This window comes from Pristiophorus japonicus, chromosome 16 (genome assembly GCF_044704955.1).
Source record: "Pristiophorus japonicus isolate sPriJap1 chromosome 16, sPriJap1.hap1, whole genome shotgun sequence".
Classification (NCBI taxonomy): Eukaryota; Metazoa; Chordata; class Chondrichthyes; family Pristiophoridae; genus Pristiophorus; species Pristiophorus japonicus.
Genome location: NC_091992.1, coordinates 23,872,256 through 23,888,821, shown reverse-complemented (window position 1 = coordinate 23,888,821; position 16,566 = coordinate 23,872,256). Strand labels below are relative to the sequence as shown.

The 16,566-nt window shown below is 45.4% G+C and overlaps 1 protein-coding gene across 1 annotated transcript in view; it reads right to left on the bottom strand.

Annotated features, from left to right (window-relative positions):
• Window positions 1–16,566, bottom strand: part of sez6b (seizure related 6 homolog b) — a 901,253-nt gene that overhangs the window by 164,493 nt on the left and 720,194 nt on the right. The window contains exon 9 of the mRNA XM_070858015.1: window positions 2,886–3,080. Within this exon, the coding sequence (XP_070714116.1) occupies window positions 2,886–3,080 (195 nt within the window). The remainder of the gene's footprint in view (window positions 1–2,885; window positions 3,081–16,566) is intronic.

Here is a 16,566-nt window from a genome sequence, read left to right as displayed (position 1 = left end):
ACAGACAAAACAGAGCAATCCCCTGGCACAAAGGCTTCTGCCCTTTGACACCGGCCTGGTGCTTTCCTGTGGCAGGGCACAGCCTAGCCTTCACCTGTAGCAGGTGTAAGCCGGAGGGATCAATTTAAATGAAGCGGGAAGTGTATTCCCAGCCTCCCACCTCATTTTCCATCCTTCACGCTTGCAGGATGCCCCAAGTAAAGGGTACCCAGAAAAGATGGTTCTGTGGGCTGTCCCCGGGCCTCAACTAGATGGGGGTTGGATCAGTGAGACTCCCGGGGAAAGGCAGAAGATCTCAAAGTAGACCTCTTTAGATATTTTTTTTTTGCTCTCTACCTTTCCCCTTGCATCTTCAGATTGATTTTGGGGCCTTCTCCACTGGCAGCCAGAAGGATCCCATCACCCAGAGCAGCCCCTTTCTTTCCTAGCCCTAACAGCAGTATTAGCCCAAATCAGTGTATGAGCCTATGCTGGCACTGTCCGCTGGGCTATGTAAGTCACCCAGGATAGGTAAGCGACACGATCCTGGGGCTGGACAGATGAGGTGTACTGCATTGTTCCTGTTTCACAAGTAGCCGAAGGCTGGGATTTCAACTTAACTGTTAAAACACTTATATCAAACAAATAACACAACAGTGGGCAATAGGTGGGTTGAACATGACTTAATTAATGATGCAGAAAAATTTCAAGAGTTGGAACATCAGAACGTAAGAAATAGGAGCAGGAGTAGGCCTTCTGGCCCCTCGAGCCTGCTCCGCCATTCAATAAAATCATGGCTGATCTGATCTTGGGCTCAACTCCATTTACCTGCCTGCTCCCCATAACCCCATGACTCCCCTATAATTCAAGAATCTGTGTCTCTCAGCCTTGAATATATTCAGTGACCCAGCCTCCACAGCTCTCTGGGGTAGAGAATTCCAAAAATTCACGACCCTCTGAGAGAATAAATTCCTCCTCATCTTCGTTTTAAATGGGCGACCCCTTATTCTGAAACTATGCCCCCTCGTTCTAGATTCCCCCACAAGGGGAAACATCCTCTCTGCATCTACCCTGTCAAGCCCGCTCAGAATCTTATACGTTTCAATAAGATCATCTCTCATTCTTCTAAACTCCAATGAGTAGAGGCCCAACCTACTCAACTTTTCTTCATAAGACAACCCCTTCATCTCCGGAATCAATCTCGTGAACCTTCTCTGAACTGCCTCCGATGCAAGTATATCCCTCCTTAAATAAAGGCCAACATTCCATTTGCCTTCCTGATTACTTGCTGGAGGAAGAGCTAGGTTGTCTGCAGCCCACAGAGAACTGGTCAAAGAGTTTACTCAATCAGCAACACCAAGCTACACTACAATGGGTGGGGAGAAGAGGCTATGTAAAAGGTCCTTTGGGGATTACTACATCCATCACTACCAATCAAGATTAAAAATAAAACTGCCCAACCCTTTCACGGTCCATGCACAATTTTAGTCGCCACTCTTGGCTGTCATTTGTGTAAAATGGTCTCTGAACCATTGCGTTTGCCAGTAATGTGAGGTTATCCACTTTGGTGGTAAAAACAGAGAGACAGACTATTATCTGAATGGTGACAGATTAGGAAAAGGGGAGGTGCAAAGAGACCTGGGTTCATGGTACATCAGTCATTGAAGGTTGGCATGCAGGTACAGCAGGCGGTTAAGAAAGCAAATGGCATGTTGGCCTTCATAGCAAGGGGATTTGAGTACAGAGGCAGGGAGGTGTTGCTACAGTTGTACAGGGCCTTGGTGAGGCCACACTTGGAGTATTGTGTACAGTTTTGGTCTCCTAACCTGAGGAAGGACATTCTTGCTATTGAGGGAGTGCAGCGAAGGTTCACCAGACTGATTCCCGGGATGGCGGGACTGACCTATCAAGAAAGACTGGATCAACTGGGCTTGTATTCACTGGAGTTCAGAAGAATGAGAGGGGACCTCATAGAAACGTTTAAAATTCTGACGGGGTTAGACAGGTTAGATGCAGGAAGAATGTTCCCAATGTTGGGGAAGTCCAGAACCAGGGGATACAGTCTAAGGATAAGGGGTAAGCCATTTAGGACCGAGATGAGGAGGAACTTCTTCACCCAGAGTGGTGAACCTGTGGAATTGTCTACCACAGAAAGTTGTTGAGGCCAATTCACTAAATATATTCAAAAAGGAATTAGATGAAGTCCTTACTACTAGGGGGATCAAGTGGTATCGTGAGAAAGCAGGAATGGGGTACTGAAGTTGCATGTTCAGCCATGAACTCATTGAATGGCAGTGCAGGCTAGAAGGGCCGAATGGCCTACTCCTGCACCTATTTTCTATGTTTCTATGTTTCTATGTTTCTAAACTGCTCATAGTTATTTTAGTTGTTTTTGTCATCAACAGGCCGACTTAAAAATGAAAGAAGAAATAGCTGTTGAGTCCAACTGTGAGAGAATGTTGAGCATCAGCAGAGCCATTGACCCAGCGATGGGGTCAGTGTTAGGCTCTGTAACCCCTGCCAACTGAGTAGCAATCCCCTGGGTAGCAATCGCAATCCTATTTAAATCAAAACAGAATGGCCCAGAAATTTGGCGTGTGTGGGGTCTGGGGAGGTAGTGGCCAGAAATACTAATTTAAGTAATGTTTTAGGTCTGGGCGCTCACGACGATTTTTTGGCTTTTACCAATATGGTGGGTGGCGCGTTTCCAGCTTGTAATAAGCGTGCAATTCCTGCCCACCAGGTCTGAAGAGATGATCATGTTAAACAACGTGGCATCAAGTCCCTGCTAGAATTCATATGTGCTTCAAATGTACCAACGTCCTAGTTTGCTCTTGTTGTTATTCCTGCTGCTGCTTCATGTAAAACTCATGTTCCGACACTGGGTAACCCGGTTGTGATCTTACCTCTGCAGGCCGGCTCAGTCTCATTCCACTGGGGATCACGGATGTCCACACATTCTATGATCACTGACCCCTGTTCCAGGGTGTACCCAGGATCACATGAAAACTCAGCCACGGTTCCCACTTGATATGATGCATCACCCGTTGTGAAGTTTCCATACTTAATGAACGGCTCATAGCAGTGACCCTGTTCAAAAGCTGAAACAGAAAGAAAATACACACAAAATGTTTTATTTTAACGTGAAATTATGAATATGTGAATACCAGCAGATCTTCCATGACATTGCTCGCAGTGAGACATTTTTTAATGGGGGCATTCCAACAAAATGTCAAGGGAATGTGTTACAACAGCTGTGGGAGGTGTACACTTCTGACAGGATTGGACAGGTTAGATGCAGGAAGAATGTTCCCGATGTTGGGGAAGTCCAGAATCAGGGGACACAGTCTATGGATAAGGGGTAAGCCATTTAGGACTGAGATGAGGAGAAGCTTCTTCACTCAGAGAATTGTGAACCTGTGGAATTCTCTACCACAGAAAGTTGTTGAGGCCAGTCCTTTAGATATATTCAAAAGGGAGTTAGATGTGGCCCTTACGGCTAAAGGGATCAAGGGGTATGGAGAGAAAGCAGGAATGGGGTAGTGAAGCTGCATGATCAGCCATGATCATATTGAATGGTGATGCAGGCTCGAAGGGCCGAATGGACTACTCCTGCATCTATTTTCTATGTTTCTATGTTTCTACACAAAATTGATAATATATGACTAGACCTAAATTACTACAGTGACTTCACTTCAAAAGTATTTTACTGACTGTGGACTCTGTGGGGCATCCTTCAGTCAATCTCCCGTGACATTGCACATGGAAAGTCAAAACTAAGTGTAGTCTCAGGTGAAGCAAAGTTAGAGAGCGGGGGATAATCAGCCCAGGACATACACAGATGTAATTCAGTTCTCATTTAGTCACGAAGATTGTCCTTACTTCTGTATATTTTATTTAATTTTATAATTTTAAAAAAACTTTGGGAAGCAGACAAGTAGAGTTGGTTGGCGCAGAAGAAAGTAAGGACAATCTGCAGCATAGGAGACACAAAGCTGAGGTGCTACAGCTTCACTAGTGGTGGGAGGTTGTAATTACAGCGTGACAGGTTTACATTGGCAATTTCAACAACAGCAACTTGCATTTATATACCACCTTGAATGTAGTAAAACGTTCCAAGATGCTTCACGGGAGCATTTATGAAACAAATTTTGACACTGAGCCAGATCAGGAGATATTAGGACAGATGAGAGGTAGGTTGTAAGGAGCCTCTTAAAGAAGGAGAAATAAGTACAGAGGTGGGTGAGGTTTAGGGAGGGAATTCCAGAGCCTAGGGCCTAGGCAGCTGAAGACATAGGTGTTTATTAATAGAAAAAGTTGACACAAAAGTGTGACAAAAACGTGACACTAGGAAGCACATTTTTGTAGACAGGAAGTTTGTGCAGAGGTTAGATTGCAGGTATTCAGCTGTGGAGCTGTGGAGGCTGGGTCATTGAATATATTTAAGGCGTAGATAGACAGATTTTTGAGCGATAAGGGAGTAAAGGGTTATGGGGAGCGGGCAGGGCCCACGATCAGATCCGCCATGGATGGCAGAGCAGGCTCGAGGGGCCAAATGGTCTACTCCTGCTCCTATTTCTTACGTTCTTATGAAGGATTCTAGTTCACACAGCTTGCCAGATCTACTGAAGGGTGGCAGCACCTGGAAGTGTAATGCATTGCTAACATCACCACCTGAAGATCATTTAAAAAAAAAGTTAACCAAAAGATGAAAACTTCAGTGGACCTAAACTGCAGGTGTCCACGAGAGATTCCGTGGAATTTTCTACCACCCTTGAATCGTTTCATGGCCCAGAAAAAGTTCAAAAATATAGAATGATGAAATCTGCAGCGACCTCAGTCAAGTTGCGCATTGCCTGATGTGGCCCCATGGAGTTTTCAGTTTGCAAAGACACTATTGCATCAATACAATCGCTTTACAGGAATTAAATGAGAGAGCCAATGACCTGGAATTATACAGCTCTGCACACTTGTTTACATCCAGCTTGGTGTCGACCTATTACATGTTGGGCACAACGCAACTATTGTCCCGTCTAACAAATGACAGCTACAGTGACCTGCTGGATGAGCACTGCAAGCAGACTTATCTAATGAGAGTATTAGGCCATGTGTCAGACGTATTCTCCTGCGGATACAACTATATCTGTAACCTCTGCCATTAAATCAGACTATTATCCGCTTTAAAAAAAAAACTATACAAAAGAAAAGGGACTCGAGACTCCTCACTGATTGGGAAGCAGGGATGGGCAGCCCTGTTGAAATGGTCCCATTCCCCAAAGGAGCACAACTATAGGCTGAGGAGAGTGAGGGCTCCCAGACTAAAGGATGAACAGAGATAAGGAGGACTAATTAGTTAATACAGAGCTGCTCTGCCAGGTAAGTATAAAGGGCAGGAGTTTCCGCTCAGTCGCGCAGTGCAATTCGCCCGAAATCTGGCCAAACTAGCACAAGAGATCGCAGAACCTTAAGCGGAAATTACATCCCCACGATCTTTTACGCTAGTTTAAAAAACATCGCGCTAGAAGACGGCCCCGCTGACAAAACAAGCCACGCCCCCTGATCAAATTAATAACGATTGCGATTTTCCGCTAACTCCGCCATTTTGTGGGCCCTCTAGGAGGCTCTTAAAATTAAGCTGGGTTTTTTTTTCGGCACATGGACACCAATAGATGCTTTTTAAAAGCTTTTGAATATATATTTTTTAATTTGCGAAGAAATTGACGACTGCACACCAATATAAATGAGCAAATGGTTCTGTAAAATCAGGTTCTTAAAATTGGGTTATTCACAGGCGGTGGATTGACACAATGATTTAAAATGTTATTTTTTTTGTGATAAACCCATTTTCTGCTGTATTAATAAAATCGCATCAAGTTACCACTCTTAAATATGGCAAGGATTATTTCTTTGCAAACCAAATTTTTAAAAAACATTCTAAAATGTTGCCCGACCTGGTTCACGGAAGATTTTATGCTCGGCGATATGCAAATGAGTTTGAGTGGAATCTCAAGAAAAGAAACACTTCTCAAAACTAGCGCTATAGAAAATAAAACACTCTGAAGGTATATTGTAATATCTTCACAGAGCACAGTACACACAGCTTCCTAACATGGCAGGCAGCTCTCTCGGATGTCTCCGTAAATCTGCCTGGTTCTGTTTATTATTAACCCTGCACTTGCAGTACACAATACGTCCACATCCACAGTGTGGAGCTACAACCATTACAAGCTTACAGACATTACACTTCTCCCTCCTTAATGAAGAAGCCATCATAACAAACATCATACATAGCCTTCATGTTTATACACAGGATATAAACTTATTTTTTTTCCATATTTACAAATTTAACTTTACCACTTGTTTTCTGTTTCGAAGAGGATGCCTTCGCTCTCGAACAGAACCTTCCAAACATGGTGTTGAATCTAAACTCATTTGAGGCTCATCCTGAGGAACATTTTCCTCCACGGAATTTCCTTGATTTTCATTTGAACTCACTCTAACTTTAGGCTCTTTGTTTTCCTGACTCGGACTCAGACATTCATTCTGATTCTCTCCTGGATTTGTTTCCAGTACATTGGATTTAGGATTTGCTACTGGTGTATCAAAACTATCTGATGAGTCAGAAATAATTGAACCATTCCCTCCTTCAACTCCTTCCATGTCTGTAGGTAAAATATGATCAATATGAACAAACCTATCCTGTCCATTATCAAACATCTTTACCAAATATGTGCGAGGACCACATATCTTCACCACTCTTCCTGGTAACCACTTTAACCATTTGTGGTGATGGTTCTTCACTCTCACCTTCTGGTTTAATTTCACACTTCTCTCTTTTACTCTACCTTTATCATGATTCTCTTTCTGTCTCAATTGTGTTTCTTCTACGAACTGTGCCAAATTTGGCTTTAACAACGAGAATCTGGTTCGTGGCTGTCGTTTGAGAAACAACTCTGCTGGTGTTCTACCAGTAGTTGTATGAGGAGTATTTCGATATGTAATCAAAATATTAGCCAATGTGTGGTCCAATGACAACTGTCATTTCCTTGGATTTGGATCTAACATTTGTTTTATGAGGGCACGTTTTATAATTGGTACAGTGCGCTCTGCTGCACCATTTGAAGCAGGGTGGTATGGTGGAACCTTGGTATGTTTCACACCATTTTTGCTCGTGAATTGTGCAATTCTTCTGAACAAAATTGTGGTCCATTATCCAAAACAATCTCTTCAGGGAGGCCAAATGAAGAAAATTATTTTTGTAAAATGTCCAATGTTTTACTTGTTGTTATTTTCCACATTGGAAACACCTCAACCCACTTCGAATGGTTATCAATCACAATGAACAACTGTTGTCCATCTAACTCAGCAAAATCAATATGTAGCCTTTGCCACACCCTGGGAGGCCATTTCCATGGCTGTTATGGTACTGGTGGTGGGTGCTTGCTTACCGATTGACATGTCGTACACTGACTCACGATGTACTCTATATCTTTATCAAGACCTGGCCACCATAAATAACTGCGTGCAAAGTTCTTGGTCAAGCACATTCCCAGGTGCTGGTCATGGAGGTCTCCGAATAATTTGGACCTGAATTTATTTGGTATAACCACTCTTGCACCCCACATGATACAATCTTTATCTACTGATAATTTATTCTTACGAATGAAGAATGGATGTGTATCTGTGTCTGTTACCTGGTTTGGCCATCCATTTGCAATATACTCATACACCTTTGACATCACTGGGTCACGTTTGCTTGCTCTACCAATCTCTTCAGCTGTGACTGCCAGTTCATCAATGTATGAAAAATAAAACACTTCTTCCCTGTCGGGTGTAACTTGTGATGGGGAAGGCAATCTAGACATTGCATCAGCATTACTGTGATCAGCTGATCATCTGTATTCAATATCATATGTATATGCTGACAAAATCAAAGCCCATCTCTGCATTCGGGCTGCAGCTAATGTTGGAACTGGGGACTTTGGATGGAGGATTGCTGTTAGGGGCTTATGGTCCGTAATGATGGTAAACTTACGACCATACAAATATTTGTGAAACTTCTTGACCCCAAAAATTAATGCCAAAGCTTCTCTTTCAATTTGCGCATTATTACTCTCACTGGCACTGACAGTGCGTGAAGCAAAAGCAATTGGTCTCTCCTCACCACTACTTAATACATGAGAGATCACTGTCCCAACTCCATACGAAGAGGCATCACATGCTAGCTTAATCTCCTTAGATATGTCATAGTGAACTAACATGGTGCTCTCTACCAATTTGCTTTTACACTCCTTGAATGCTGTATCGCATTCTTTTGACCACTGGTGATGGACCTGTTTTTTCAAAAGTTCATTCAGTGGATGTAATACTGTAGCCAAATTTGGTAGGAACTTCCCATAATAGTTCAAAAGACCCAAGAATGAATGAAGTTCAGTGACATTCCTGGGAGTGGGTGCATTTCTAATTGCATCCAATTTTTCCATGGTTGGATGTAAACCATCTTTGTCTACTCTGTACCCTAAGTACTCCACTGAGTTTTTAAATAACTCACACTTACGAGCAGACACTCGTATTCTGTGCTTCTCTAGCCGTTTGAGGACTTCATTCAATATGTTATTATGAATTTGCCTATTTGGTGCTGAAATTAGTATGTCATCCAAATAACATACTACCCCTTCAATACCTTGTAAAATCTGGTTCATCACCCCTTGGAATATGGCAGAGGCAGAAGACACTTCAAACGGTAGCCTATTAAATTGATATAGGCCTAGATGAGTATTTATAGTCAAACATGACTTGGACTCCTCATCTAGTTCAAGCTGTAAGTAGGCATTCGTAAGATCCAGTTTTGAGAAGATCTGACCACCTGTCAGTGTTGTGAACAAATCTTCTATATTCGGCAATGAATTGGGGTTACCCTCTAGAACCTGGTTTACGGTTACTTTATAATCACCACACAATCTTACCTTACCATCGGACTTAGGTACAACAACAATGGATGTAGCCCAAATACATCGATCTAGCTTACAAATAATGTTCTCAGTCTCTAGCCTTTTGAGTTCTTGCTCAACTTTCTCCTTGAGTGCATATGGTAAACCGATCTAGCGTCCTTCTGTAACCTGACACTCGCCTTGAAGCCTTGGATCGGAATTCACAGAACACCTTCGGATACTTCTTGATAACCTCATCCGTTGATGAAAATCTCGCTTCCACACAGAAAATCTTACTCCAATCCAGCTTCAGTGAGCTCAACCAATTTCTTCCTAGTAAGGCAGACTTGTCTCCTTTCACTACTATTAGAGGCAAGTTCTGAAATTGACCTTTATATTTCACCGGTACGGTGATACGGTCTACTACAGCAATTTTCTCTCCCGAGTAGCCTCGCAGCTCTATCTTGGATTTCTCCAGTTGAAAATCATGCAATTTGTCGCGATATAGTGACTCCGGTGCTACACTCACGGATGCACCCGTGTCAATTTCCATTGGTATCTTGAATCCCGCAACAGCTATGTGGATTTTGATGCTTTCCGAATCGCTGTCCGTTAACCTCGTGCTCCTGATGACGTGTAACTCTAACATCTCCTCGTCCTGTTGTTGTTTTTCGAAGCTATGTAGTCTCTTTGGATTTCTACTCATAGCTTTGAACGCTGGACTCATAGCTGGTTTACCCGTCAGTCGGTATGCCTTCGCAAGATGCCCAGTCTTCCTGCAGAAGAAACACTCTGCCTTCACGTATGGACAACTTTGAGCAATGTGTTGTCCCAGGCACCTATAGCACGACTTCGACGTTCTGGTAGAATTTTCAGTTTCTGAGACTTTTGGCCATGCTCGCCTTTTACTTTGAACCTGCAGGTGATTTACCTCGGTTGACTGACGACCGTAATCATTATTTAATTCTCAGGAATATTGTTCGGCCATGTCCATCGACCTCGCTGTCTGACAAGCAATCTCAAAAGTCAAGTCATCCGTCGTCAATAACTTCCTTCTGATCGCATCATTTTTCACCCCACAAACAAAACGATCCCATAATGCTCGGTTTTGAAAGTTTCCAAAATTATAGTGCATCGACAGCTTTTTTAATACAACAATGTAATCACTGATACTTTCATCGGCCTTTTGATTCCGAATCCCAAAACAATAGCTTTCAGCAATTTCTAACGGTTTGGGGTTATAGTGCTACACCAGCTTCATTAAAATCTCTTTAAGCGTTGTGTCCTTTGGCTCGTCAGGCACAAGCAGATTTACAAGGGTTTCGTATAATGTCGGACCCGCCACCGATAAGATGATCGCTTTCTTACATTCCAACACAGCCCGGTTCTGGACTGCATTGTCTGGAACTTCGATTATGTTATTTGCAGTGAAATACAGTTCTAGCTGATCCACATATGCTTTAAAACATTCCCGGTCGTGTCTATATTCTCCCAAATATTCCAATACTCCTGCCATTTTAATCTCTAGCTGTTCACACCGTGTGCTGTATTTTACCTCGGATTTTGTAGCTTTTTTCCAAAGACAGAAATTTCCAAAGTCTTTCTGTTGGCTGGCTGAATTCTTCACCAACAAAATTTTAGCTTTAAATCATCCGAAAAATCTCATCTCAGTCACCAAATGTGATATCTTCACAGAGCACAGCACACACAGCTTCCTAACATGGTAGGCAGCTCTCTCGGAAGTCTCTGGAAATCTGCCGGTTCTGTTTATTATTAACCCTGCACTTGCAGTACACAATGCGCCCACATCCACAGTGTGGAGCTACAAACATTACAAGCTTACAGACATTACATATATCAAAGTATAACTGTAGCCAGAGCCCGGGCCCCGAGCTGACGAGTGAGATACAGTGGAGTGAGGGGTATATCTAGAGTACCAGTTTCCTGTCAACGTGAAATGGTCTTTGCTTTGTATTGGCATTAAACTTGCACAGTGTAAATCAGGTGTTACGGTCTGAACTGACTCCTGAATGACCAATTACTCTGTCAGTTTCCAAGCCCACACAAGTCAAGTGAGGTGAAACTCTCCCAGAGGCTGCCTCGTTCTATTTCAAGTCTACACCCTCCTGCCAAGTCTCATTTTAAACGTGAGCAGCAAGCATCGGGTCTGCTGGGACCATCTACAATTTCATATTTTGATGTTGGTACAAAGCAAATTCTCCCACCTGCAGGCTTCCATCTTGGAGCACCAGCTGCCTGGGTGGGAATGCTGTGTGTGTGTGTGAACTCCTCTGTCCTTGGCCCTTGGTGCCAGTTTGACACGGGTAAGTCTGCAATACATCGAGGTTCCTGCGACTGGTAGATACCGCTCTCAGATCACGAGCAGCTCGCGGTCCACAGTAAGCAAAGGCTCAAACGTTTGGCCAAGGCCAGAATTGGGATCCAGTGTGTCACTGCACCGTGCTGCCACCTTCTCTCGAGTACCCTTATAATAAAATTAATGATGCGACACTGGACCAGAGCCCATCTGTGTTAATTGGCTGCCGCGTTTCCCACATTACAACAGTGAGTAAAGCGCTTTGAGATGTCCGGTGGTTGTGAAAGGCGTTATCTAAATCCAAGTCTTTCTTTGTTTTATTGGTGACCTGCTTCACACAAGTACAACACAACTTTCTTTATAACGTAGTCAATTCAGGTGACCTGAAATAGCAAAATTAATGTATAAAAGGGCACCTTTGTCTCATTGTCTATTTAAAGTAATTGGTCAAAGGATTGGAGGGGAGTTGAGGAGAACCTTTTTCACCCAGAGGGTGGTGGGGGTGTGGAACTCACTGCCTGAAAGGATGGTAGAGGCAGAAACCCTCATCACAGTTAAAAAGTACTTGGATATGCACCTGATGTGCCGTAACCTACAACACCAAGAGTTGGAGAGTGGGATTCGGCTGAACATCTCTTTTTTGGCCTGCACAGACACGATGGGCTGAATGGCCTCTTTCTGTGCCGTAAAATTCTATGGGCTAGAACCTCCACTTTTTTTGCATGCTTAACGCCCATTTAATGCACATTTTACCGCTGAAATTACGTATAACCCCCAGATATCATCCATTTAGCCACGTAATGGAAACTGACGCCCATTTTTAGGAAACTAATCGGCGAGCGTTACTTTCCCCATGTGCTTAACGCCGGGGGAAAATATTACCACCCGTCCACTTTCTCTGGGCGGAGTCATCAGAATGATCGAAATCAATGCTGATAATATCGCCCAGTGTTAATTTCCGCACTGATTTAACGCCGAGATTCAATAATATCACTGCCCACTTTTTTTTGTCGTAAAGAGCATATTTACCCAAACTAGCGGCCATGAGATCGGCCAGCGTCAATTTCACCACCTCGCACACATATCGCCCACAATATCGCTCACCCCAAAAAACGCCCATAAAAAGTGGAACTGTTCTGAACGAACGCCAGCGGTGTGGCTGGCATTTTTAAAATCCCACGTTTGCGTGAGGAGCTGAGATCTGAACAATTTGCCTCAAAGAGCGTTGATGTGAGTGACAACGCTGACACACTGCTGTGTGTGTGCAGCTCAGACAGCAATGGTGCCCATCACCTTGGTGCCAGTTCAAGTACCATCATTTACCACAGTACAGTTCATCATTTGTGCTTCTCCTTATAACCTTCAAACTAGCTATTATCCATTCCTTATTTTTTTTAAAGTGTCGGCATAGCATTTGGCAAACTTTCATTTTTCCTTGGAAAAGACAAAATTGCCAAGTGCCACGTTTGGAGGCGGTAACCTTCCGGGGCTGGGACATTTATCACCCAGCACAGAAGTTCTGCCCCTGGGGCACAATTGGAGGCGTTCCGTGTCCGTGGAGGGTTGCTCCCAGCGCTGAGTCCAACTCCGTGCTCTGGAACCCGGTGCCCCGCCAGCAATGTCAGTGCACTGCGTAGCACTGACACGGCAGAATGTCCCTCCCCTTCAATTAAAGGGTAGGGCCGCTGCGCGCGCTGCAGTCCTTTAGGCGGCCATCACTGGGCCACCAGGGATGCCCTCAACCAGGCCAACAGCCCGGCACCCATAACGGAGTGCCAGGCTGCAGGATGGCAGCCTGGTCGAGGCGAGGGCCGCCATTATCGGACCGACAGAAGAGTTGGCTGCTAGAAAAATATGGCGGCCCATGGCCAAAAGGCCTCCCCTTTAAATGGATGTCTACCAGCTTCGCGACCCGCACGGTGACATCAGCCGGCACCATCCTCGCCGCCCGTGGGGCAATTCCCCCTCCCCCTGCAGGGTGCAAAGGTCGGCACAGGGCAGTGAGTGGTCATGCGCACGGCGTTGAAGTCATTGCCATGCGTGTGCCAGCCCGGGGCGCAAATGGCGGGGGCGCGGCACTAACGACACAACGCCCCCCCAAACCTCTGAGGCAATTCCCTCGAGATGCTATCGGCCCCTTCTCTCAGGCGGTAACCTCCCAGAGGCGCTAATTGGGCTATAAAAAAGGCAATTTCACTCCCCCTGTCATTTAATCACAACGTCCCATCCAAATGATGCAATAAGAAAGAATGGATGACTTACATTTACATAGTGTTATGTATGCATGCTTGTATTGTTATATGATGTCTGTAACACTGAATGTATCTTCACCCTGTACACACCTTACCTGTACACCAGAAGGTGCTGCTGCTGGAGACCTAATGGTTACCTGCACACTGCAGGTAACCCAGTATAAAAGGGAGCTCACCTCTTGGTGTCCTCACTCTAGGAGCTGCAATAAAGGACTACAGTCTATACAGTTTAAATACCATATCGCTGCCTCATGGAATCATTAACAAGGTGCCGACATATATAATAACCGGCGACAAGGTCACAAACTACAAGCACAACATGTCGAATCTCAGCAACTTTCAACAATTTACCGATGGGGAAGATTGGGATGCTTACGTGGAAAGATTGGAACATTTCTTCATAGCCAACGACCTGGATGGGGACACACTGGCTACACTACCGAACAAGCGCAGGGCCACATCCTGCTAAGCAATTGTGGGCCCACCATCCATTGTCTCGTCAGGGGCTTGCTAGTCCCAGAGAAGACAACAACTAAGAGCTATGAGGAACTTGTAGCACTAATACAAGAGCAACTAAACCCAAAAGAAAGCATCCTCACAGCCAGGCACCGGTTCTACACTCACTGGCGACCCGAAGGCCAAGAAATTGCTAAGTATGCTGCACATTTAAGAAGATTGGATGCACCGTGTGATTTTGGCGACCACCTTAACGAAGCACTAAGGGACATATTTGTTATCGGAATCGGCCACGAGGGCCTCCTTCACAAATTGCTCTCTGCGGACATCACAGTCACCCTGCAGAAGGCAATTAAAGTGAGCCAGGCCTACATGATTTTGGTTGTCGACTCCAGGCGAATATTAACCCAGGACTCTAAACCGACGAACGCAGTGCACCGAATGGCTACTTCTAAAGGCAGAAATGCTGCCCCGAGTCCCGCAATCCTGAGTCTGCCACATGGGGCCAACCGGCTGACCGCGTGCTGGCGCTGTGGTGGAAACCGCAGGGCCCACCAGTGCCGCTACAAAGACTATACCTGCAAAGGCTGCAAAGAGAAAGGGCACCTTCAGAGAATGTGCAGAAAAAGGTTTACTCACCGTGTTGCTGAAGAGTTGGCTGATCACCAGGGCTCCGACACAGATGAAGATGAAGCTGCTCAACCCCTGGAAGAAGAATATGGAATTTATACGTGCTCCACTGAAAGTTCCCCGTGGAAGATGGAAATAGACATCGATGGAGCTCCAGTTTCGATGGCGATCGACACAGGGGAAAGCCAGTCTTTGATAAGCCAGACGATTTTTGAAAAACTTTGGATCAATCCCGCCAAGCGACCAAAACTGTCTCCTGTCCAAGCAAAGCTGCTCACCTACACCAAAGGCAAAATCCCAGTCGTTGGCAGCGTGGACAGCCAGGTCTCCCAGGGCGGCGTGATGAACAAACTCCTCCTGTGGATCGTTGACAGCGATGATCCAACCCCGCTGGGAAGAAGTTGGATGAAGCAGGTCCAAGTCGGTCGAAGTGATGGCGGCCTCCGGGCCCCAGCGATCGACATCCCACGCAGTCCCGAACATGGATCCATCGCTGCACCTAGAGATCCCACCGTCCAGCTCGACTGCGCAGTGACGACTTCATAACACCTTGGCGAGATCTCCGGAACCGAAAGTCCAAACTTCACCTTCCGGGCCGGGGCAGGACTCCAAGAGATGAACATCGTCGAGAAAAGTGGATTCCCGACATCCATGGCCGAACCCGAGGAGGAAAAGATCACCACAGCCTACCTGAAGGAGAACGAGAAGATGGCGGCCGCACCACGAGGCGAAGAACCTAAAATCAAAATGGCCGCGACCAGACCACGAGGGGCAGCGTTGGAGGAGTGCCATGTGGCACCGAGCGGCGAATCGAATTGGAAGGCCCCCTTAAAGGAGACCGGTAACCCAAAGAATTTAAAGGGACAGTTTGAATCGAAAGAGAACAAGGACTTTAAAGTTAAAAATGCAGTTAGCGATTGCAGGTATGATAATGTAACGAGGAACTGTGTTGCCGGAGTAACTGATGTGAAAAATGAAATGAATGCTTATGTAAGTAAGGTTAAGAACAAGCTTGTAAGGTCTTATGATTATGATGGAAAGTTCAAAATGACTAATGTAACCATGTATGGAAAGACCATGATACAAGAAAGTGATGTAAATGCTGTAATTAACAATGTAAAGGTAGTTAATAATGTAGACTCGACTATGTATGATCAGAGCCAATGTGTCATACATACAGGTAGGAGACTGTTAAAGGACACTGGGTTCTACAGGGACAATGTAACTGCTAGAGAAATCCCTCCATGGGAGACCCCAGGCCCAGCAAGCTACCTGACCATGTAGCCTGGACTTTTGGAACAAATGTGATGCCCCAGGAAGGGCTCACACACACACAGTGGGAGCAGACCCACTGCAGGGACAGCGGTCAATGGGCAGCACAGCCACCACCACTGGCAATCTGCCCCAGACCAGCCCTACACCCCCTGGCCACCAGGGCCAACACCAGGAGCGAGAGGCCAATACCCTCCAGCTTTCCTGGTGGACCCTGGGATGACCAAACTCTCATCCCAAATGGAGGACAAGGAGCCCACGCAGTCCTGTGGCCCTGCCCACCACAACACACTTACCCACACCACAGAGTACGTACCCTACCCATTGCTGCACTGGCTACCCCATTGAGGGATCCCACAACAATGACACCCACATGGTCTGTGTGTGAAGGAGGAGGGTGGTGGAAATGTATGAGGCCGGCTTCAAGTACAGGGATCACTCCTGGCACCCACACAACCCTCACCACAACCTCCCACAGCCCACTACTGATCACCTCCCCAGGTCATGGCAATAAGGACTTGAAAAATGCTTAGGGAGGAATGTTGTTATATATGCATGTTTGTATTGTTATATGATGTCTGTAACACTGAATGTACCTTCATCCTGTACCCACCTTACCTGTACACCAGAGGGTGCTGTTGCTGGAGACCTAAGGGTTACCTGCACACTGCAGGTAACCCAGCATAAAAGGGAGCTCACCTCTTGGTGTCCTCACTCTAGGAGCTGCAAT